The sequence below is a fragment of the Sinocyclocheilus anshuiensis genome, unplaced genomic scaffold, assembly GCF_001515605.1.
Source record: "Sinocyclocheilus anshuiensis isolate Anshui unplaced genomic scaffold, SAMN03320099.WGS_v1.1 scaffold265, whole genome shotgun sequence".
Taxonomy (NCBI): Eukaryota; Metazoa; Chordata; class Actinopteri; order Cypriniformes; family Cyprinidae; genus Sinocyclocheilus; species Sinocyclocheilus anshuiensis.
The window spans coordinates 242,117-265,771 of NW_015536465.1; the positions used below are offsets into that span (position 1 = coordinate 242,117).

The 23,655-nt window shown below is 37.7% G+C and overlaps 1 protein-coding gene across 1 annotated transcript in view; it reads right to left on the reverse strand.

Annotated features, from left to right (window-relative positions):
- LOC107688375 (golgin subfamily A member 4-like) overlaps nucleotides 1-23,655 on the reverse strand; it is a 40,704-nt gene that overhangs the window by 2,465 nt on the left and 14,584 nt on the right. The window contains exons 10-23 of the mRNA XM_016486065.1: nucleotides 19,226-19,309; nucleotides 17,957-18,104; nucleotides 17,695-17,873; nucleotides 16,563-16,661; nucleotides 16,292-16,447; nucleotides 14,161-16,116; nucleotides 10,959-13,012; nucleotides 10,733-10,854; nucleotides 9,381-9,511; nucleotides 8,848-8,934; nucleotides 7,623-7,640; nucleotides 6,986-7,054; nucleotides 5,685-5,760; nucleotides 1,220-1,317 (exon numbers count right to left, since the gene is read on the reverse strand). Coding sequence (XP_016341551.1) covers nucleotides 1,220-1,317; nucleotides 5,685-5,760; nucleotides 6,986-7,054; nucleotides 7,623-7,640; nucleotides 8,848-8,934; nucleotides 9,381-9,511; nucleotides 10,733-10,854; nucleotides 10,959-13,012; nucleotides 14,161-16,116; nucleotides 16,292-16,447; nucleotides 16,563-16,661; nucleotides 17,695-17,873; nucleotides 17,957-18,104; nucleotides 19,226-19,309 — 5,277 coding nt within the window. The remainder of the gene's footprint in view (nucleotides 1-1,219; nucleotides 1,318-5,684; nucleotides 5,761-6,985; nucleotides 7,055-7,622; nucleotides 7,641-8,847; nucleotides 8,935-9,380; nucleotides 9,512-10,732; nucleotides 10,855-10,958; nucleotides 13,013-14,160; nucleotides 16,117-16,291; nucleotides 16,448-16,562; nucleotides 16,662-17,694; nucleotides 17,874-17,956; nucleotides 18,105-19,225; nucleotides 19,310-23,655) is intronic.

A 23,655-nucleotide genomic window follows, 5' to 3' on the forward strand; every position in this document is an offset into this window, starting at 1 on the left:
TGCGAAGCGGAGTGCCTACAACCCCCTTAGCTGTTATAAATTCACTGTAAACCACGGCTTCACAGGGCTTATTGCATTTATAAACCGGTTATTCCATATACGTAGTAAGGTTTCACAAAATAAAACGGAGCAGTGTAATGATATTAATAAAAACATTATTCTTCAGTCAAACAATAATGTAGTTCCTCAGAAATGGTTGTGGTTCCAACAAAGTGGCTGCCGAGCAACACACAAATGTAAACAAAGGTGTATGTTTGTAGAGTAATTTACAACAGCTTCGAACTTGGCTCAACCAATCAGAATCAAGCACCGGAACAATCCGTTTTATAAATATATATATACACACACACACACACACACACACACACACACACACACACACACACAAAATTTCTAATTTCTATTTAGCATTCATTTTACTTCGGTTAAAAGTTTTAATAATTTTAGTACTTCAATTTCAACTTGTTTCAGCAGTTCTAACTTTTTTTGTTATTTTAAAATTAAAATTTTTTGTTGTTGTTTAAATCAGATTTATTTCAGTTAGCGGAATCAGTTTTTTTATAGTTTTAGTTAACAACAACAACAACGCTGCCGCCCATCTTTAGCGGAACTGCTGCTCTGCACTGTTCTGTGAGCAATTACATCTCACAAAGACAAAAACGCTCATTATCTGCAGCCTGCTGGGTAATCAGCCCTAGATAGATCTGCCAGCACCCGTATGCGGCGCTAATCAGAACCAGCGCAGCCGTTCACCCCGAGCATCTCTCTTAAAATGGTATAGGCACTACTGGCTCATGTGATGAGAACGAGCCACCGGGTCGCCCCCCGGACATCCTCTCTGACAGGGAGGCCTGTTGTGATGTCATAAGGACCTGATTGTTTATTAGCAACGAGGGCGAATCGCGCTGGCTTCAGGGCGGCATCAACCAGGCCGTTAATTAGTCCTGGCTCTTAACTGACAAGATTCGCTCATTAGGGTCCTGCTAAACGGACACAAAATGCCGCTGTTGGGAGTTTTCATGAGAATGAATCATTTTACAGGCTTTCATCCGGACTCCCCGTCACACTTATTTACTGCATCCTTCCTCTAACAAATGGCATTATTATGTGGTGGAAAAAACAATTCTGTTTAAATAATACTGTATAACAGTAACGACCAAAAGCAGTCCTTCCCTGAATGACATTATCGTAAAGTCTAATAATAACCCCAAAAATGTACCTTTGTCTCTCTTCCCATCATGTACTCAAACAAGACCTTCCTGAGGTACTCGAATTCGGTCGGCTCGGAGAAGGGGTCCATGCTGTTGTGTGACACATCTGTAGAGACAAACCATCAGCAGATTCATCATAATCATTATCACAGAGAATCTAAGAGAACTAGAGACATTAAGCTTGGTTTAAGAGGAAACAGTTGCTGTTTTTAAAGTACAGCCTGTACAAAATCTTGGCTGTTCCCTCATTCACTCCAGTTCTGCTAAACGCTGCTCCGTCAGGGCCGTAATTAAAACCAGAGCAGCCAGATGACGAACTTATAAATCCTCCAAACACTCAACGCAAACAATCATCATCTAATAGTTGAACCAAGAGAGTCAGAGGGGATGTAAATAATAGAAAATCACAAGATCGGATGAGAAAATGTGTGCATTGCTACAAATGCAAATAGACTTTTAGATTGAATACGCTTGCCATGATGCTGGTGGTTGCCAGGGTGTTGCTATGACGCTGCTAGGGTGCACACTTTTAAAAAAAGGTTCTTTATTGGCATTGATGATTCCATGGATGTTAAAGGTTCTTGGAATCATCAATGCCAATAAAGAACCTTTAACATCCATGGAATCTTTCCATTTAACAAAAGGTTCTTTATAGTGGACTTTAGATCATTAAAACGTTCTTCACACAAAGAAAAAAAAAAGGTTGGCACTGTTGTGAAATCTCCCTTTTGAAACCTTTATTTTTAAGAGTGCAGAAGAAATTATGAGTCAAAGTTTAATACAGTTTAGGGGTTTGTTTCAAATCTGAAGTGTGAGCGATAGTAAGAGTTAATCTTTCAGAACCTGCGCTGGAGATTGAGGACAATTTTCCCTTGCTTTGACATCAATAAGATAAGCACGCATTCATACACTCAATACATTCATTAAACACACACCCACAACCTTTGCGTGGCAATAATCAGCCTGTAAATCAGAGCGTTAGACGCGCCTCACTTCCAGTGGCTGTAGATAAGAGCGCCGGCTCACAGCAACGCTGGAACACTATAATGACAGCGTTGTGGCTAAATACAAGAAGCTTTGGCTCAGTCTAGGTGGGGGCCTTTCCGTTTTCCACTCTGCTTTTAATGGATAAAGAAGTGAGAGCAGAAACAGAACAGGAGACGTTGAGACCATGAATGAACAAAAACCAACTTGAGTTATAAAAAAAAGAAAAAGCATGTCAAAGTCGGCGATGGGCGGGTAGTTTTCTGTGCTGTTGATACCATGGAAAACATGACGTAAAGAGAACAACCCAAAATGATCCAGTCCAGTTCAACTTAACATATTTTAGAAATTACAAATGTACACAATTTTGTATCTCAAGGAAAGTGATGTATTAGATGCACATAATAAAAGACAAAAATATGTATATATGTATAAAAAAATAAAACATAAGTAAAGTTTGGTGTCAGTACATTTTTTTCTTTTTAAGAAATTACAACTTTTATTCAGCAAGGATGCACTGAATTGGTTAAAAGTGACAGTAAAGACCAGGGGTGCCCAAACTCGGTCCTGGAGGGCCGGTGTCCTGCAGAGTTTAGCTCCAACTTGCCTCAACACACCTGACTGGAAGTTTCTATGCCTAGTAAGAGCTTGATTAGCTGGTTCAGGTGCGTTTAATTAGGGTTGGAGCTAAACTCTGCAGGACACTGGCCCTCCAGGACCGAGTTTGGACAGCCCTGGTAAAGACATTTAAAATGTCACAAAAATTCCCATTTCAAATAAATGCTGTTATTTTGAATTTTATATTCAGCAATAAAAAAGTAAACTGAAAATTCAGCTTTGCATCACAGGAATAAATTACATTTTATATTAAAATTTTATATTAAAATATAAAACAGGTATTTTAAACTAATAATATTTGACATTTTACTGTATTTTTAATCAAATAAATGCAGCCTTGGTGAGCAGAAGTGGATTCTGTCAAAAACATTTAAACAATCTTACGGACCCCAAACTTCTGAACAATAGTGTACATGCTCTTGCTAAAAAGAATACGCACATGTGGTAAACATCATAAGCATCACAAGCACCCCAGATGTGCAGTAAATCTTCAGTAATGTCTCATGGAAGTGATGTAAGGATTAAGCAATTAGTTTTATAAGTGAAACTGACTTTTGCATTACAGTATCTAGCGTGCACAAAGAGCACAGGAGGTGCAACCGATCAGTCAGCTGTCTTGCCTCATTAAACCTGTGAATGACTGGCAAGTAGCAGAAGGAGCCGTGTGTCTCTCTGGAAAGCCCATTTAACCAGTGCTGAAGACACTAGGGTGGCTGAACGTCCAGGAACAGACAGCCTGACAGAGAGAGCTGGGACTCAAGGTGCCACTGAAACTCAAACAGGCCTTTGATCAGGAAGCATGGAGAAATGAGGGGCTAATAAATAACCCGACCTGTCTGACTGACCCCAGATTAGCCCAGTCTGGGCCAACAGGGACGTAACACGAGCCACACCGGTCTCATCTCCAGAACAACACTGTTTGAATGATACAGAGGGACTGGTTTATGACCGCTGTTAGCACATGCTTAAACTGTTGACTGCATAATGAACAAAATGCATAAATATTATCAATGCACAAAAGACATTACCACCATAGTACTCTATCAAACATATATACAAAAACAGGTAGTTTTGGGGTGTTTTTGAAGCAGTTTTTTGTCTTGTGAATCACTAATGAGTAATTGATGGGAGGCAGTCAGAAGGTCAGAAAGACTACTGTCTCTTTAATGTAGAGGCCACACAGATATGCTGAAGAACAGAGGATAAATGGATGGGTTTGTTTATGTATGAAGTTTGCTTAGTTGCATGCCAGATGGATATCTTCAAAGGAAAAACTCATCTGGTAATACATTTAGAAGAATATTCAATTTGGTTTATAAGGAGAGAAGATGACTCCGTTCCAAAACCTAGTAAGCCTCCTACTTAGTATTGTAAGGCATCATAGACACACTTCCAACATGAAGGCTGTTCTAAAGCACAAATTCAGCATTGCAAGTATATTTTGCAGATTAAGCAATTGCAGGAAGCATTGCAACAATCCCTGTGAAAAAATTCATCCAAAAAGTCTGATTTATCCAATAAGATTGTCAAGTTGAAAGCACTTCAATTTAATTAGAATTGCATAATGGACTCAAATTTAATCCATAATGGTGCATTATGTATTTTTTGCTAACTGTTGTTTCTTTTTAATCTTAGCAACTTGTTAATGTCAAACTGTATTGAAATTGTCGAGTTGAGTCTCCCACGCGTGGCATTTTGCAGCTTTAAAGGTTGCTGCCTTTTAGTGTTCAAAATTGGTCCCTTAATCGGTCTCATTTCAAGCTTTCAAAATCAGTAATATTCTGAAATATTATTAGTTTCAAGTAACTGTTTTCTATTTGAATATATTTTAAAATGTAATGTATTCCTATGATGCAAAGCTGAATTTTCAGCATCATTACTCCAGTCTTCAGTGTCACATGATCCTACAAAAGTCATTCTAATATGTTGCTTTGCTGCTCAAGAAACATTATCAAAGGTAAAACCAGTTGTGCTGCTTTTTATTTTTGTGGATACTGTGATAAATGTTATTTTTCAAGATTCTTTTAAGATCAAAAAGTTAAAAAGAACACCATTTATTTGAAATAAAAATATTTTGTAACATTATACATGTCTTTAAAGTCACTTTTGAGCAATTTAATGCATCCTTGATGAATAAAAGTGTTAATTTCTTTCAAAAACAAGAGTGTATCTTTAAACATATGATTATGCAATGCAAATGGATTTATTTTATGCCTTACAATTCAATTTGATGTTGTCTTTAAATGACTGTTGCACATTTTCTTACTTTCACATCCAAAACCCATTTGACATTCATTCCTCCAAGGAACAGAAAAGGTTTTATTTTGATGCTGATGCTGCTCTTGTCCAAACAATGGAAGTATTAAAAACACAGCAGATCTTTGAGCTGGCTGTCTGAATCTGGGGTCATTTGTGGGAACTGGGGCGAAACACGGTCTGTGAAAAGCATTAGATTCAGAGATGAGCTCTTTATTACACCAGCAGGAAAGGGCTGTGGAGGGGCAGATTTTCTCCTCTAGCTGCCCATATGTTTAAGCTCTGCATATGTGCGTGATTGATAGTGGGGTGTTAAAGCACAGCTCTCCTGCGGTGACTGATCGCCTGGAGCTAGTGAGAATGAAGGTGAGGTTTATCTGCCAAGGGTCAGTGTGCCACATCATTCATTAACCTCTGGGAGTTACAGGAGATACTTGACAAGCATTTTACAGTCACTAGGCAGCTAAACCCCCCAAATTCATATTACAAACAGATAAATAACAGTAAATGACATCTGGATAACAGCTGGCTTTAGAAACATTGGTCTGCTTGCCCACAGCTAGACAATATAGCATTCAAAAGCCATCTTTATAGAAAATGGTTAAGGTTATTTACCTCTATACGAGCTTCCCAGGTGAGTCACCACTGCGTTTTTATGGGAGCCTCTTAGTTTGTCTTCTAGAGCATGAATCTGAAAATAAAAAAAATAAAAGTACACATATAGTGCAAAACTGATCTTTAAGAACTCAAGCTTGTGTCTATATTTCTATATAGGTTTTAGAAATTAAATAACAGGAAATGAGAAATGCAAATATGCATTATACATTTATGCCTTTGGCAGACCCTTTTATCCAAAGGAACTAGATAGAATTAGATTTTCTCGAAAATGCTAGTTAGTATTATCGCACTGGACTAAAATTGATCGACTTTGCTCACACAGGATATAACAACTTCCTAAAAAAAGTTGATATTTTTGTACTTTTTGGGGTTTTTTCCCCATCTAGTTACACTTGTGGGTGTTCCTAGTCAAAAATTAACCAGTCTGCCAAAAAAAATAAAAAATAACCCTTGCTTATAAATATCTCATTTTGCTCTTTTTTTTTTTTTTTTTTTTTTAACTGACTGATCGTAGGCCTTGTTGATCTGGAGCTCATGCCTTTTTCACTCAAAAACTGAGGTGCAGAAGCTCAGATCAAAAATAAATTCAATTGCTAATTGAAAGAAAACAAGTTAACAAAAAGATTGAATCCAAGAGTTGGTGATAATACAGCATAATGAGAGATTTACACGCAATTTTTAAAAGGCCAGTAATTTTTGACAAGGAACAACAAATTAAGTTAGGATTTTCTGCACAGCACAAGGGTTAAGCAAGTCATTTTTTGGAATAACTTCCCCTACACTAGTCCTCAAATGAACATCACCGTATGGCCCAGGGACAAGCCGGATTATAAAAATCAAGGTATGTCCAGTGTGTGCGCCTCCCCGTGTGAGCTTGCATTCGTGTGGGGTGAGACAAACAGCATGAGCTCTGCTGTAACTGTTTGTAAAGTTGAAATAAGAGTAAACAGATGTGCGGTTTAATGAATCTAATCTCATTTCGGTCTTACACCGCTGGAGGAGTGCAGGAGCTCTGGGAATGTGACGGTTGGTAAACGCTCCTCTAATTTTTTCTCTTTGTCCTCTTCATTGTCATTTGCTAACACTTCTTAGGCCTAAAACATACTACAGTATGTGTAAGCATGCAAACGCATGCATTTCTAGCTTCTTCTATGATCAGTTTTCTCGTTCATGTCAACTACTGTCATAGAAGAACATGCGAATCCTGCTGAAGACGTTAGTTAAACTGTCAACAATGTTTATAGCTAGCTTCCTGTTTAGTGGTACAGCTACTCAACAAGCTATTTCTCTTCACTTACCCTGTCGTGGTATTCCTGCTCTTTTAGCCTGGCTTCGCTCAGCACGGTCGTCTTTTCTGCAAGCTGAACCTGATTGGACAAAGAGAGAAAGACCAGAGGTCAAAAATATAAACAAATGGAAACTAAGAGCAGCATTTAGAGGTACAAAACAGTTCAAAAGTTTGGGGTCAGTATGATTTTTTTTTTTAATGTTTTTGAAAGACATCTCTTAAGGCTGCATTTCTTTGATCAAAAATACAGTAAAAACAGTAAAATTAATAAATATTTTTTTACAATTTAAAATAACGGTTTTCTACGTGAATATATTGTAAAATGTATTTTATTCCTGTGATGAAAAGCTGAATTTTCAGCATCATTATTCCAGTCTTCAGTGTCACATGATCCTTCAGAAATCATTATAATACGCTGATTTGCTGCTCGAGAAACATTTCTGATTATTATCAATGCTGAAAACAGTTGTGCTGCTTAGTAATTTTATGGAAACAGTGATAGGTTTCTTTACGATTCTTTGATGAATAAAAGTTCAAAAGAACAGCATTTATTTGAAATAGAAATCTTTTGTAACATTATAAATGTCTTTATTGTCACGTTTGATCAATTTAATGCATCCTAATAAAAAAATGAAAATAAAACCTACCTTTAACTCTTCAAGACCCTGAAACACAAAACAGAATCAGCAGGTCAAACAACTTCATAATTATGCAAATATTAACATATACATTTTTTTTTTCTGAGTTGCGTTTGCTCACACACAGAACACTTGTGAGATCAGACTGTAAAAATGCAGCATGGGCTCCAGAGGTGTTTCACATCTCTGAGAGAGAGCGCTTTGTAACCGCACCGAACACACATGAGGACCACTTTATCCTGAACAAGGCTCAACTTTTTGCCTCTTTCCAAGCATGCAGTGCTTGCCTGAGAGCGGCACTACGGCATAAATCTAACAGCTCAGGATGCTCTCGGAGGGGTTAATTGAGAACAGAGACTGTCTGTTTATGGCCCCTTTCTCAGGGACGCATTCCAAACCTTCTCAGGAAATTCATTCCTATGGCCTATTCTGGATTGAGACTATTACACTGGATTAAGTCTATTATGTGACTAGAGAGCTAGACTCTACATTGTAAGACTTGACTGTCAAGGTTAACTTTTTAGGTAAATAAATGTTTAATGCCATTAAATTTATCACTGGTAACACATTCACCTGATTTGACATTTCAACTTTTTGATTCTGTGATTTACATTTATATTCATTAACTTAGCAGATGCTTTTATCTTACAAATGAGGAATACAACAAAGTAACTCATGCTAAAAAAAATAATATTTCTGGTCAGAATAAGACCAGCAGGACAGGTGTCTGACATAAAGAAACATACACGGATATACAGAAAGGAAAAAAAAGGAGTTGATAAAGAAAGACCTTCTTTTAAAGGTACAATTTGCCCATTTACATTTAAAAAAAATTAAAGCCAATATATTCAGCGGGCATGTTTAATTGCATTATTTTTAATAAATAAGATTCATTATTTTAATTATGGCTGTCAGTTTTAATCAAAACTGATTATTTTATTTATATTAAGTATTTTTTATTATCTATTGAGTTATCATATAATTATTATTATTTATTATATATAAATGAACAGATATTCTCTAACATACAACAACATATGGAATATATTAACTGTAAAAAAGTTAAAGCCAATACATTTGGGTTGCATGTTTAATTGCATTATTTTCAAAAAAATAAATTTGCATAAAATTAACATTTAATTAAACATGACAACTCTAATTTTCATGCATATCCACACAAACTACAAAAATAAATAGCTCCCAGCGGGACATGGTGTGTAAACTGTGACTGTACCTGAGGGCCACTGAGACTCCTCTGCTGTAGCTCCTCTAACTCCTTCTGCACCTCCCACACGCGGTCGCCCATCTCCACCTCACGACTCTACAGGAAGACCAAACTCTGAGCAAATCTGCCCTTTCTCTTCAAATCATTTTACAGTGCTGCCATACTGTATTCATTTTGAGATAATAAACTTGGGTCTTAAAATGCATGGGTGAACAATTAGATGCAGAAATAATCCTATCACAAATAGTTAGCATACTTGTCTGTCAGGATGGATGTAAGCAGCATAAGGCCTGCATCATTCCCTACAGCTCTAGGGGGAGTTTGAGGTGCTAGTTGACTGAGGTAAGTGTTTCCTGATGATACACAAACTATTAGCTGAAACCTGAACTTACTGACTTTATGTGGTGGAATTTAGCAAAAGCAATAAACTCCTCACAAAATTATTCCTGTGTCTTTCTATAAAGTTGAACGTATAATGCATCTGCTGGCCATTAACTCACAATTACATACAAAAGCTACAGTTTCACGTAATTTTGCTGTACCTGAAGGACCTGTTCGTAACGCTGAGCTGTTCTGTTCAGGTCTTCTTCCTTCTGAGCGATTATTTTCTGAAGTTGACTGACTTCTTCTCGATGGCTATTTATAAGCTCGGTTTCCACACCCTGAGCTTTCTCTGTGTGGAAATAATAAACAGGAAAGTACAGTGAGAAGACATGAAGGTCACCATAAAGTTACCATTACTGAGTATAAACCACTCATTTCCAGACTGAATGCATTACATGGCAGGATTGAAAACACATGGTAAACCAATCATGAATTTCATATCTCATATTTCCTGAGGCCAGTAAATCAGCAAATTTGAACAACTATGAAAAAGTTCGTTCATGTCCTCAGAGCTTTCCAGGACTATCTGTACTTGGTTTTATTCTGTATTTGTAACTTTTTTTTTTTTTACTCGAAGTACTTCACTCCAAAATTCAAATTCGGTCATCTTTTACGTCCTCACAATATTCCAAAAACAATATGAATTTCTTTCTTCTATGGCATACAAAAGATGTCAAGCAGAATGTTCACAATGCTCCTTAAAGGGATACTCCACGCGCTGCACGGATGCGCTGTTTTTGTTCAAATCAAAGCGTAAATACACGTAGAAAATGTATCCTTGTGTCGCGGCTGACACAATAGCGTACGCTGCTTGCGTTCAGCGGATATTCTCCAAAATGGCGCTACTGATGCGGAGAGACACAGAGGAGACGAATTGTTGAATAAAGTCGTTATTTTTGTTTTCTTCGCGTACAAAAAGTATTCTCGTCGCTTCATAACGTTACGGTTGAACCACTGATGGCAGATGGACTATTCTGACGATGTCTTTCATACTTTTCTGGACCTTGACAGTGTAATTTACTTGGCAGTCTATGGGACAGTCACAAGCCTCCCGGTTTTCACCCAAAATATCTTAAATTGAGTTCCGAAAACGAACGAAGCTTTTAGGGGTTTGGAACGACATGGTAACCCCTTAAGTGATTAATGACAAAATTGTCATTTTGGGGTGGTGTATCCCTTTAAATACAAAAAAACTGAATGAGGACCGATGCTGGCAAATTTTCACTTTTGGGTGAGCAATTCTTGCAATTCTGAGATTTGCAAGATATTAACTCGTAATTCTGACTTTTTTCTCAGAATTGCGAATTTATATCTACCAATTCTGACTTCATAACATGCAATTTCCAAGTTATAAAGTCAGAATTGTGAGATATAAATTCATGTAGTCCATTTGTCCTCAGAATTGGACTTTATAACTCGCAACTGAGTTTATATCTTGCAATTCTGACTTTATAACACGCAATTGCGACTTAATATACTGCAATTCTGACTTCTTATACGTTCTTCTTACCAATTGTTTCCTTTACTGAACCTTCCAGTTCCTTTTCTTTCAGGGCTATCTGGGTGTTGAACTCCCTCATTAACTGCTTAAGAGCAGAATTTTGTTTCATTTCCATATCCTCCATTTCAAGCCTGTTAAAAAAAAGATCAACCATATGAACCCTTGTAACAATATTGTAGCATAACATTTGCATCCTTATCCCCAACTATTTCTAAAATTGTCACATAAATATTACTTGAGCTTCTTCTCGCTTTCCTCTGCCATTTCCTTTTTCAGGAATTCCAGCTCCTTCTCATGCTCTTTCCTTAGAGACCGAAGGTCTTTCTGTAGTCTGGTGTAATCTTTGTGGAGCTTCTGCTTTTCATTCTCAGCCTCTACCAGCCTTCTCTGAAGATCACTCTCTGAGGTGTTTGTATTGTTGATTAGGCACTCATTAACAGTCTCCCCATTTCCTTGAGGTGAACTCTGTTGTGCTTTTAGCTCATTTTCTTTCTCTTCTAGCCTCTGCTGCAAATCGTGGAGCTTCTCCTCATATTCCTTCACCAACAAGTCCTTTTGACTTGTCCAGTCATCTTGGTTCCTGACAGTGTCCACGTGTTCCTTGGCCACTAACATTGCAGGCTCCATTCCTAATCTATTGCAGGTCATTTGCACTTCAGAAACATGTTCCTTCTCAACTTCTTCAATCTGTTTCTCCTTGATCTGTTCTTGAAGATCCAAGCATGTCTGCTGAAGCTCCTGCACTCGGGTTGTCTGTTCAAGCAGGTCTGCTTTAAGGCGACTTACCTCGGATTGGTAATTTGCAATCTGCTCATTAGATTCTGAGAGTTTGGTCTCAAGCTCTCCAAGTCTTGAAGAAGTTTCTCTAGCAGCAGTAGCAGATTGCTCCTCCTTTGCAGACATGTCTTTGTGAAGAGCAGCAAGCTTCTCCTCATACATATCTTCAAGGTTTTGCAGAGAGGCCTGTCTTTCCTTGTTTTCTTTCTGCTGCAATTCTTGTATATGTTTTTCATGCTCTTCCTTTAATTTTGCGTTGGCCTCCTCCATTGTCTTCTCAATTTCCTCTAGAGACTTTATCCGTTCTTCTTTTTCAGTCTGGGTTTGCTTTATGCCTTCCAACTGTGCCTGCAGGTCTTTGATAGCCTGCTCCTTTTCCTCAATTTGTGGCGTCAGCTGTTTACGAATCATGCCAATCTTTTGCTCTGCCTTCTTTTTCAACTCAGCTACTTTACCAGACGTTTCGGCGGACGCCTTTTCTTGGGCTGCCTTAACAGCCTCTTCTTCCGCCTTCAGGATCTCAGCCTTCTCCCTCTCAAAGTCATTCCGCTGGGATTCCAGTTCCTGCTTGGCTGTTTCAATGTCTTTCCTCAAAGACTGAAGACTTTCCTCAGTTTTCTGGAGTAGGGCACCGTTTTGAGAGCTTTGGTCCTGAGCTTCCTGGACCTGCTTCATCAACTCCATCTTTTCGGTCTCCCTAATGGTAAGGTGCTGCTGCAAATCAGCTGCGAGTTGTTCTCGGTCTTTTGTCCGCAACTCTAGCTGCTCCTCCAGATCACAAACTTTCTTTGAGCAACTTTCCAGCTCTGAGGTCAAGGCATGAACACTTCGTTCTTTCTCACTAAGAGCCTGGTCCATCTCTGACTTAGTAAGGGAGTGATTGTCAATGCTGGCAGTAAGCATCTGAAGTTGTTCGTCCTTCTCCGCAATCTGCCTCTCCATGTCTGCAACTTTATCTTGAAGAGATTTAACAGTGCTGTGACTCTGACTGAACTTCTTTTTCAGCTCAGAGAACTTATTCCTGAGTGAGTCTACCTGCTCTTGAAGTGAGGTCCTCTCTTTCTCTAGACTTTCTACCGTCTCCCCCATTTGGCATGTAACCCTTTCCTTGTCCTCATTGTGCTGCTGATTCAGCAGAGATATGGCTTGTTCTTTCTCAGTTATGCTACTTGCTAACTGGATCTTCAAGTCATTTATGACAGAATCTAGATTGCTGATTTGCAAAACATTTGCTTGGAGATTTCCTGATATGTGTTCTTTTTCCTCACAGAGCTGCTTGATTTGAAGGTCTTTCTCAGAAAGTACCTGGGAGCGATTCTCTGCATCGGATTGCTGAGACTCCCTTTCGGTTTGTAAGGCTTTAAGAGTCTCTGAACTTGCACTAAACTGAAGAGTCACCTCATCAAGAGAGCTCTTTAGATTATGGTTCTCATCCAAAGTCTGCTGAAGTTCTTTCTCTAAAGTGCTAATTCTGTTGTCCTTCGTCGTGATAATATTTCTTAGATATGTGACCTTATTCTGATGATCTATCACCCTGGCGTCAGCTGTTTACGAATCATGCCAATCTTTTGCTCTGCCTTCTTTTTCAACTCAGCTACTTTACCAGACGTTTCGGCGGACGCCTTTTCTTGGGCTGCCTTAACAGCCTCTTCTTCCGCCTTCAGGATCTCAGCCTTCTCCCTCTCAAAGTCATTCCGCTGGGATTCCAGTTCCTGCTTGGCTGTTTCAATGTCTTTCCTCAAAGACTGAAGACTTTCCTCAGTTTTCTGGAGTAGGGCACCGTTTTGAGAGCTTTGGTCCTGAGCTTCCTGGACCTGCTTCATCAACTCCATCTTTTCGGTCTCCCTAATGGTAAGGTGCTGCTGCAAATCAGCTGCGAGTTGTTCTCGGTCTTTTGTCCGCAACTCTAGCTGCTCCTCCAGATCACAAACTTTCTTTGAGCAACTTTCCAGCTCTGAGGTCAAGGCATGAACACTTCGTTCTTTCTCACTAAGAGCCTGGTCCATCTCTGACTTAGTAAGGGAGTGATTGTCAATGCTGGCAGTAAGCATCTGAAGTTGTTCGTCCTTCTCCGCAATCTGCCTCTCCATGTCTGCAACTTTATCTTGAAGAGATTTAACAGTGCTGTGACTCTGACTGAACTTCTTTTTCAGCTCAGAGAACTTATTCCTGAGTGAGTCTACCTGCTCTTGAAGTGAGGTCCTCTCTTTCTCTAGACTTTCTACCGTCTCCCCCATTTGGCATGTTACTCTTTCCTTGTCCTCATTGTGCTGCTGATTCAGCAGAGATATGGCTTGTTCTTTCTCAGTTATGCTACTTGCTAACTGGATCTTCAAGTCATTTATGACAGAATCTAGATTGCTGATTTGCAAAACATTTGCTTGGAGATTTCCTGATATGTGTTCTTTTTCCTCACAGAGCTGCTTGATTTGAAGGTCTTTCTCAGAAAGTACCTGGGAGCGATTCTCTGCATCGGATTGCTGAGACTCCCTTTCGGTTTGTAAGGCTTTAAGAGTCTCTGAACTTGCACTAAACTGAAGAGTCACCTCATCAAGAGAGCTCTTTAGATTATGGTTCTCATCCAAAGTCTGCTGAAGTTCTTTCTCTAAAGTGCTAATTCTGTTGTCCTTCGTCGTGATAATATTTCTTAGATATGTGACCTTATTCTGATGATCTATCACCCTGCGTTGTAACTCTCCAACTCGTTCCTCAACTTTCTTACACAGTTCAACAGAGAAACCATCTAACTTAGTCTGGGCGTCCTGACAACACTGCTCAAACTCCTTCGAGATGGCACACAATTGTGTCTGGAACTCTTTTTCTTTATTTTGGAGTTCAGCAGTTTTTTCTTCTAGTGTCCTCTGGAGATCCTCGCCCTCTTTACACTTGGACGTTTCAAGCATATTCAACTTTTGCTGGGTGTTTACCAACTCTTCAGATATGCGCTGCAATTTCTCCTTACTAGTTTCCTCAGCCTTTCTCAGTTTGTCCTGCAAATGGGTTCTTTCATTCAAGGCCTGGTTCAGATTATTTTCCATGGTTTCGACTTGTCTTTTAAGTATACCCTCCCTTTCAGATAAACTTTCCAGCTTGCTTGCTGCCTCCCTGAGCTCTGTCTGTAGTTTCTGCACAGTGGTTTCCCTCATGGCAAGCTCCTCCCTGAGGTTCTGGATGTCTTTCATAACCTGTTCCTTTTCTTCCCTGCTGGCAAAAAGCAGTTGAGAGATCTCTTGCAACTCTTGTGCTTTTTCTTGCAAAGACTGATCATGTTTTTCTTGCAACTCCTCCTCAAGCTGGTTGAGTTTCTCCTGCCAGCGACGAATAAGATCTTCCTGCTCCTGTTTATGAGTCAACTGAAGCTTGTCTAAGTGTTCTTTGTGATTGGCCTCCAAATCAGACATGGCGGTGCTGAGGCCCTCGGAGCTTGCTTGAGCTATCTCAAGGATCTTCTCTTTCAGTTGCTGGTCTTTCAATTCTAACTCTTGAGCTTTCTTGGATAACTCTGCTTTGGCATTCTCCTCTTGATCCTGAAGCTGCTTCTTCAACTTGTCCTGCACTTCTTTGGCTTTCTGCTTGAACTTCTCCATCTTGTTTTCCTGGGATTTCAGCTTGCAATCCATGTCTTTCCTAATGTTCTCAAGTTTCTTCTCATGAGAACTCTTTTGGTCTTCCAGTTGCTTCCTCAACCGGTTTTGCTCCTCTTGCATCGTTTTGCAGGTTGCAGCATGCAAATTTTCTTTTTCAGACAGTTCCCTCTTGACTTGCTCCATCTTCTGCACTAGTTCCTGAAGTTCACTTGTCTTTTGCTCAAGACACACTTCTTTCTCCCGACCATCATTACGCACTGCCTCAAGGGTTTGCGCAAGATCTTTCACTTGATTCTTGGTTTGCTGGAGTTCTTCGGTAAGTGTGCTAATCTGAGATCTTGATTCCTCAAGGGCCTCTTTATTTGACTGTTCCCTGAGTTGAAGCTCCTCGAACTGCGCACTTCCTTCATGCAAAGTCTTCTCTCTAAGCACATGTTCCTCTAGTGCTTTTTCCTTCTCCTCCAACACAACCTTCAGCTGATTTATCTCATCTTTCAGCATTTTCTCCTCCCCTGCAAACGACTGTTCATTCTGTTTCACAGCTTCAATCTCAGCCTGATATTTTGCTCGTTCTTCCTTCAGTCTTTCCTCAAACTCTTGTCTTGTAGTTTCACTGGTGGTCTCCACAGTAAACAGTCTCTCTTCTAACTGTTGTTTACTATTTAGTACCTCACTAAGCTCAGAAGACAGGGTCTCAATCTCAGTTTGTTTGTCACTCAGTTTATCAAGCATCTTTTTATTCATGTCTTCCACATGAGAATGGAACTGTTCCTCCTTGTCTTTCAGAATAGATTCAATTTCCACTTTATGTTTCTGCACAAGTTCCTCCACAGCAGCATCATGCTGCTGGTTGAGGGCTGCTATCTGCTCTGTCTTTGTCTTTTCTAGCTCTTGCTTATGTGCTTCTTCTAAAGCAGCTATTTCAGCCTCATGTTTCTTTCTCTGCTCTTCCAGTTGCACAGAGAGATCATTCGAGTTGGCGGAACCCTTCTCCAAGCTACCTAGACAACTCTCAAGTTCTTGAATTCTCTGTAAAAAGAAAAAAAACGACAATTTTAAGGAATGTACAGCGCTAAGATATGGCATTGCTTTCATTCACATTCTCATTCATGCTGGCTTCAAATCTATGGGTTAATTTGGCTATTCAACTACAATAAGGATATCCTGTTGATCTATCCTCAGATAAGGTGGCAGATAAACTCACCGTTCTGGCCGACTCCAACTCGAGCTGTAGTTCCTTGGCTTTGTTCTCTCCCTCAGACTGAATCGCAGCTTTCTGCAGCTCCGCCTCCTCCAGAGCAAGAGACACCTGCTGATCTTTTTCCTGTGCCGACCGCAACAATTCCCCATGACACTGTTCCTGTGATAAATAAAGTGCATTGGTGCAAATAGCTTAGGAAACACCTACATCCAAATAGCTAATATTTGCATGAACTGATCATAGTTTACCACAGAAAAAGAAAATTAGGGCATACCACCGCTTGTTTGATCTGGGCACTCAGTTCCTGTTCTTTGTTAGCCATAGCCTCTGAATGTAACCGCTCCATTTCTGCAATCCTGTCCTCGGAGGATTTCTGAAAAGAAAGAAATCATGGCAAAATATTAACATTTGTCAGATTTGATGGACATTTTAAAACACTAATACTCTAATGTCCACAATGCAAAACTCTCTTTCCAGTCCATCTAGACCATGTGTTAAAACTAGGGTATGGTAGGTACAGTAGCATAAACAGCCTGCTTAATTTAAACGGTCAGAGAGGATGGGGAATTATCATTATTTTATTTAGTTTAATTCATTTTTTTTATTGCCATTTCAGCATCAAATGCTATATTCATGGCCAATTTTATTGTTATCCTATTTTAAAAATGAAATAACACAAAATACAAATAATAGTAAAATAGCAACTACATAAAATATCTCACTTTAATATTTGAAAAAAATTATATTTTCATATGAAACTTTTTAATAATCATAAAAAAGTACAAAAACAGAATTTAACATTTAAGCAAAAAAAAAAAAAGCATTAATTTGCATTTAAACAGAGTATATTTTACATTTTCTCATGGATATAGATACAGCTTATTAAAAGGATATGTGGAAGAACGGAGGTGATTGTTACTACTGCCCTTTAGTTAATGAATCATACTCCAATGCAGAAAGGAAGAGACTAAAGGTGTGCAGATCCATAAAAACACACAACCTTCATGGGAACTGTGCAGTAATGAACGTTTAAACGCTCATCCAGACAATTCTCAGGATGAATGTGACACTGTGAGTGGATGAATTGCTTTTCCAGGCAAAATAACTTTAAACAGGTCAAGTACAAATGGGGACAGAGAAAAGGCAAAAAGAACATATTAAAAATGGTTTGATTATTCTTGATTCTAGAGTCTAAATTAATGCATCTCCTCAAGATCCTCCAGCGTGTAACAGGATGTAGCTCTCAAACAATACTGATGCTAAGAAGTGAAAAACAAATTACATATGCATGACACAGCAACAGATTGCATGTTTTATTAACACAGAAAAGGACTTCTTATAGTTTTTTGCAGCACAAACACACAGCATTTCCCCCTCTCTCTCTGACCCCGTGTTTTCATACACACCTTCATAATGGTGACCACTTCCTGTTTGACCCTGGTGAGCTCCTGTTGCAAGTTTCTCCTCTCTTCCTCGCTGGCCTTCTCCACCTGCTTCACCTGCTCCTCCATGCTCACCTGTAGCTGGCGGTGTGCCTCCTCCGCCCGCTGGGCCACACCGAGGGCTCGTTCCAGTTCTTCAAACGCTGGGAATAAGTCACATGAAGTGCAGTTAGGACAAGCAGACACAAGGGCAGGAAACAGAGAGAGAGGAGACAGTCTCACTCACCTGCTTTCTCCGATTTCTCTTTCTGCTCCTGCAGCTCGTCTTTCTGAGCGATAGTCTGCTGGAGTCTGGAGCGCAGCTGAGCGATCTCCTCTTCCTTCATCTCCAAAGTCTCGTGCATCTGACGCTTCGTTTCAGCTATGACCATTCCCTTTAGAATGAGACCGTAGGTGAGTATTAAAGTTCACACAAAAATTAAACGCACTCATCCCAGATTTTCAGTCAATATGTTCATCTTCTGGTCTGATCCTCATGCAAAGCTCATTTGACTTCAGTGGGAATGGTGATTGTTAAAAGCCCCTGAAACATGAAACCTCAAAAGCACAGTATTGCGGCCACTTTTTCATTTTCCGAAATCCACTACTGATTATGTCTTGCACAAATGTGGTTCCTGCAAACCAGGTTCCTGCCCCGTACAGCAGGTTCTGTGCTCAGTTTGAGGACGCGCCTCTAATTGTTTCTGACGCATGTTTGCGCTCTTTCACATTCCATACAATGACCCAAGTGGCAATGATCTCTATCCTGCAGAGTGAAGGTCAAAGGCTAAACAAAACATGACTGATTTGATCACAACTCTGTAGCAGACAGACAGCTCGCCATATATCACATATTTCACCTAGAAGACATCTCAAATACTATTTTTTGATCACAGGGTGCAAGATCAACATTGGGGGAAGTCGTGGCCTAATGGTTAGAGAGTCGAACTCGTAACCCAAAGGTTGCGGGTTCGAGTCTCGTACCGGCAGGGACCATACATGTCACCATACTTGGCCACATGTCACTTCACTTTCACTTTCACATTGTTATTGGAATATGTTATTTAGTTTTATTAGTGAAAAATGACATTTATATACTTTATATATTAAAAATATAAATTAAATTTTTCAATAATTAAAATATTTCAATAATAATAACAATAATATTTATATTGCCTATAAAAAAAATATTTTAATTGGTCAATTCACCCACCATTGTCAGATGTGGCAAAAAGTTCATTTTGCACCATGCTTGACCACCCTCCTAAAATAATAAGCATGACATTATCTCCAGTATTACTTTTATACGCAAACGTGTCAAAGTGAGCGACCCACAGGAAATGTGTTTTCCGATCATTTTAAAAAGGCTTTCCGGGATAATTCATCTTTGTCTTAAGAGGGCCAGTGGAATTTGTACTTCTACTCATGCTGGCGCAAAAACCGTCCTGTGGCAGACACACAACATAGCTGAACCCTTCTGAGGAGTGAAACGAAGCGTGTCCTGTTTCTCTCTCACCTTGTCCTGCTCCAGCTGCTCGATGAGGTTCTTGGCGTCTCCCAGCTGCATGATCAGCTTCGTCTTCTCTGTAGTGTGGAGTTCCTGGTAAATACACGGATGACAGACGATGAGTGTGCCTTGATGGATCTTAACACATTACTCTCAGAATAATAATCAACACTTATTGAGCATCTATCATAAAGACCCCAGAGCCAGCTGGTCTAGACAACCTGGATTAGAAAGTGAGATGCTTGGAAACGTAGCGGCCAGCTGGAAATGTACTGAACTGAAACTTCCGACTTGCAAAATGTGGAAAAAAAGGTTCGGTTGAATGTCAAGAACTCTTTGCACATTCAATAAGTCTGGCTACACAAAATCTGAACTGTTAAGCACATAAACAATGTTAACTGGGTCTTTTATCATATTTCTGTTGCAATGCACCCAGGAACACGCCAAAAACACTGTAATGCAAGGCTTAACGGTTAAATGCCTTCATACTGATCTTCCAGATTACTATAGCATATATTTCATGACCAGGTGATTACATTAAAACAGCAACCAAGGAGCTGTAAATAATTATTGCTGCCTCCCGCCACAGATAAACACACACACACACACACACACACACACACACACAAAGCAGGCCACATCCACCATCACAGCAGCCCGTGGAGTCGTCGCACCAGACCGACAATCAAACCTCAATTACAGCCCAGGACAGCAGCCAGCGGTTGTGGCACGTCGCCTCCGCACAGAACGCCACTCTGCTAGGGAACAGCGGTTACTTCCTGTTTCCTGCTGGTTTCCCTGAACTGGAGATTTTGACACTCACAACTCAAAAAAAATTGCTTTGGAAAAAAGCATCTGCTAAATGAATTAATGTAAATGTAAATAAATGTATTTTTTGATCACGGTGCAAAATCGACATTTGATCAAGACCAAATGCAAATAAGTCAAAAAATAAAAATAAAATGTATTATTTCAGTGTTATTTTATATATTATTATTTTTGTATTTGGGTCAAAGACGTTAAGATGTCCGCATCAAAATAAATTGACAAAAGTGATTTTATGTCCATAGAAAGCACATTAAACGTAAGTAAAGTGTCTACTTTTAAGGTTTCAAATAAGGTTTAGGAGAACAAAATGTCAAAATTTGGTTGAAATAATGTTACATTGTCATTCAGTGTAACGCAATATTTATGTAAAAATTCAAACAACATGCTTATTCTGACGTGTACATATTAAAATATATAAAAGAATAAGGGAGCATATTAAATTGTATTGTGTTTTAAATGAGTAAAAAATTCTTACTGACCAATGGGCAAAACCTAGGATAGTGGCAAATTTTAAAAATGTAAAATTACAACTAATTAGTATTTGGTTGTCAAAGTAATTAGTCTTTTAATAGGTCATAAAATGATTTTTGTTGTAAATATGCCTGAAAATATTGTTACACTGAATGACATTTTAGTGGGTCTCTTCTGTAAATCAGGGAAAAATGCACGATATTTATTTTTTGCTCAGAAAAACAAAAACTTTTTAATTTTTTTTGTGAAAAACAACAACAATTTAAAGCAGTATTACACTTATTGTTTTTATGCTTAAACCCTTTTTCGTCTTTGACCCATTTATATAAATGCATATTACACAGATATTATTCAAAGATAACTGAAATGGCACAAAATAAATGAAAATAAAAGCACAGAAAATGCTTTATTTGATTTTTATTTATTTTCTATTATTTATTATTTTTATGCTTTTAAATATTTGCATTAATTTTGTATTAATTAATCATTTTTTTATTATTTTGAAACACTTTTTTATATAAATTTGTGGTGTTTGCACAGGCAAGAATCATTATTACTATTGTTCAAACAATCTGAACAAACTTCTACAGCTTAAAATTAAACTTTGGTGCATAACTATGTGCTTCGGACATGAATGATACCTCAAACTTCACGGTTTATTGACAAGAGGTTTTACAACGTAATTAACTTATCATTTTGGTCTGGTCTGTGATAAAATGCCCGAAAAAATCCTATATCATAGACCAACATATATACACCTTAAAGTAGACTCTTTTAACTTGGTCTAGTAAGTAACCACCTAGCAACCAGAACACCATAGCAACCACCAATCAACACCATAACACTCTTCACTCAGAAACTGCTAGTAAATTTCACAAAAAATAATAAAGAAACAGCAAGTAAAACACTGAATTAAATGTGAAATTTTGAAGAGTGTTTTCTGTTAAGTGTAATCTTTGTTTAATTTACAATGGGTTTTTTTCTCTCCAGTGTACGCCTGTCTTCACAAAATGTAAAGATCTAGTTTTGTTCTTCTACTTTAATTTAAAGCAGTACTTCAGTGTTTCACATAAATCTGAAATGATTTAGTGATGAAGCAAAGTAAATGAAGAGTAAATCACTGAGTTGAGCTTCAGCTGGTGTGTTTTAGTGCGAGCGAGTGTGACGGTGGGATCGGAGGGGCTGTGTGTGTGTCCGTACACTGTTTGAGGCAGTGAGAGGTTAATGTTAACCCTCTGAGCGCTGTTCCCACACACAGCACAAACACATCACATCCACAGGAAACACACTCACAGCCCTCCGCCCGCTACCTCACAAACACACACACACACACACACACAAATACAGCAGTACCAGCCACATCACCACACACACACACAAAGACAAGACCATGAATTCATTCAAATAAAATAATACATTAAATATAAATAAAATAATATTAAAACATGCATGAATAAAATGAATAAAAAATAAAATATAAACCATGTAAATAAATTAAAAAAAAAAATACTAAAACTAAAACTAATCCTGCATAAATAAAATATAAAATTAAATAATAAATAAAAAATAATAAACCATGTGTGAATAAAATAATGTGACAAAATATAAAATAAAAAGAAATAATAATAAAAAATAAATAAATAAAATTAAATATAAAACATGCATATTATATATATAATATGAATTATAAAATATACAAATAACTAATAATATATAATCATCATACAGCATAAAACAAATATAAGCTATATATATTACAATTTATCAAATGAATTAAATGCAATAAAAAGCACATTTAATCCATATATTTTTATTTATTTTGTTTTATTATTTTATTCATGCATGTATTTTATAAATATTTTCATGCCAAGGTTATTATAGTTAACTAAAACTAAAAACTTTAAGCTAGTTTATTTCAACATTTATTTTTTAAATTTAGTTTAACTTGAAGTACTATAATGACTAAAATAAAATAAAAATAAAAAATATATATAGACATGTTTTAAAAAAATGACAAAAACACAACATAATTACTAAAACTTTAACTAAAATTAAAATGAAAATAAAAATAACCTAAAATAAACCCTGCATCAATAAAATATTAAAAAAAAAGATAATATAATAAAATAAACCATGTATAAATAAAATAAAATGCAACAAAAAATAAAATACTGAATTTTATATATATATATATATATAGATAGATAGATAGAACTATGTATGAATAAAATAAAACAATTAAAACAACTACAACAAACTCTGCATGAATTAAATAAAATATAAAAAAATAAATACAAATTAAATATAACAAAATTAAAATGTCATTTTGCTCAAGAACACAAAGGTGATAGCTCAATAAATAACCTCATATAGGGTTTGAACCTGATACCCTTCAGTTGCAAGTTCAGGTCTTTAACCACTATGCTACAGCTACCAACTAATAAATCCCTAACCAAACCTAGATGTTCTTCATGTTTTGTCTTATTTAATGTTTCTGTACCTTCATTTTCTCAAGCTCTTGCAGTCTCTCCTGCAGCTGCTGCTGTAAAACCTCGTTCTCGCTGCTCAGCTGAGCGCTGCGCTCTTTACTGGATCGAATCATCTCAATGACTAAAATAAAATAAAAATAAAAAATATATATAGACATGTTTTAAAAAAATGACAAAAACACAACATAATTACTAAAACTTTAACTAAAATTAAAATGAAAATAAAAATAAAAACTGATTCAATAGTATAAAATGGTATTCCTATGGTATTCTAAAATAACACAGCTTCATGCATGGTTTATTTTTATTTAATTTTATTCATGGTTTATTTCATTTTATTATTTTTTTTTTTACTCAAGTATTTCATATATTGTGCCCATCCCTCTCACAATCAGTCAAAAGCAGACAGACAAAATCCTACACTCTGCAAACATCTGAACCATATCTCTCAAACGTCACTTTGCAGACGTTCATGCTTCCTTTAAGTACAGTGTGAAGCGAGTACTAATAGAGATATCAGAGCTATTTGACGGTAGAGCCTGTGATGAAGAATTAATGTGTGTGCCAGACGAACCTCCCTGAGCTCTCCTATTCTTCTCAGGGATTTATCTTGACTCTGGCTGAGGATGGCCTGAGACACACACACACACA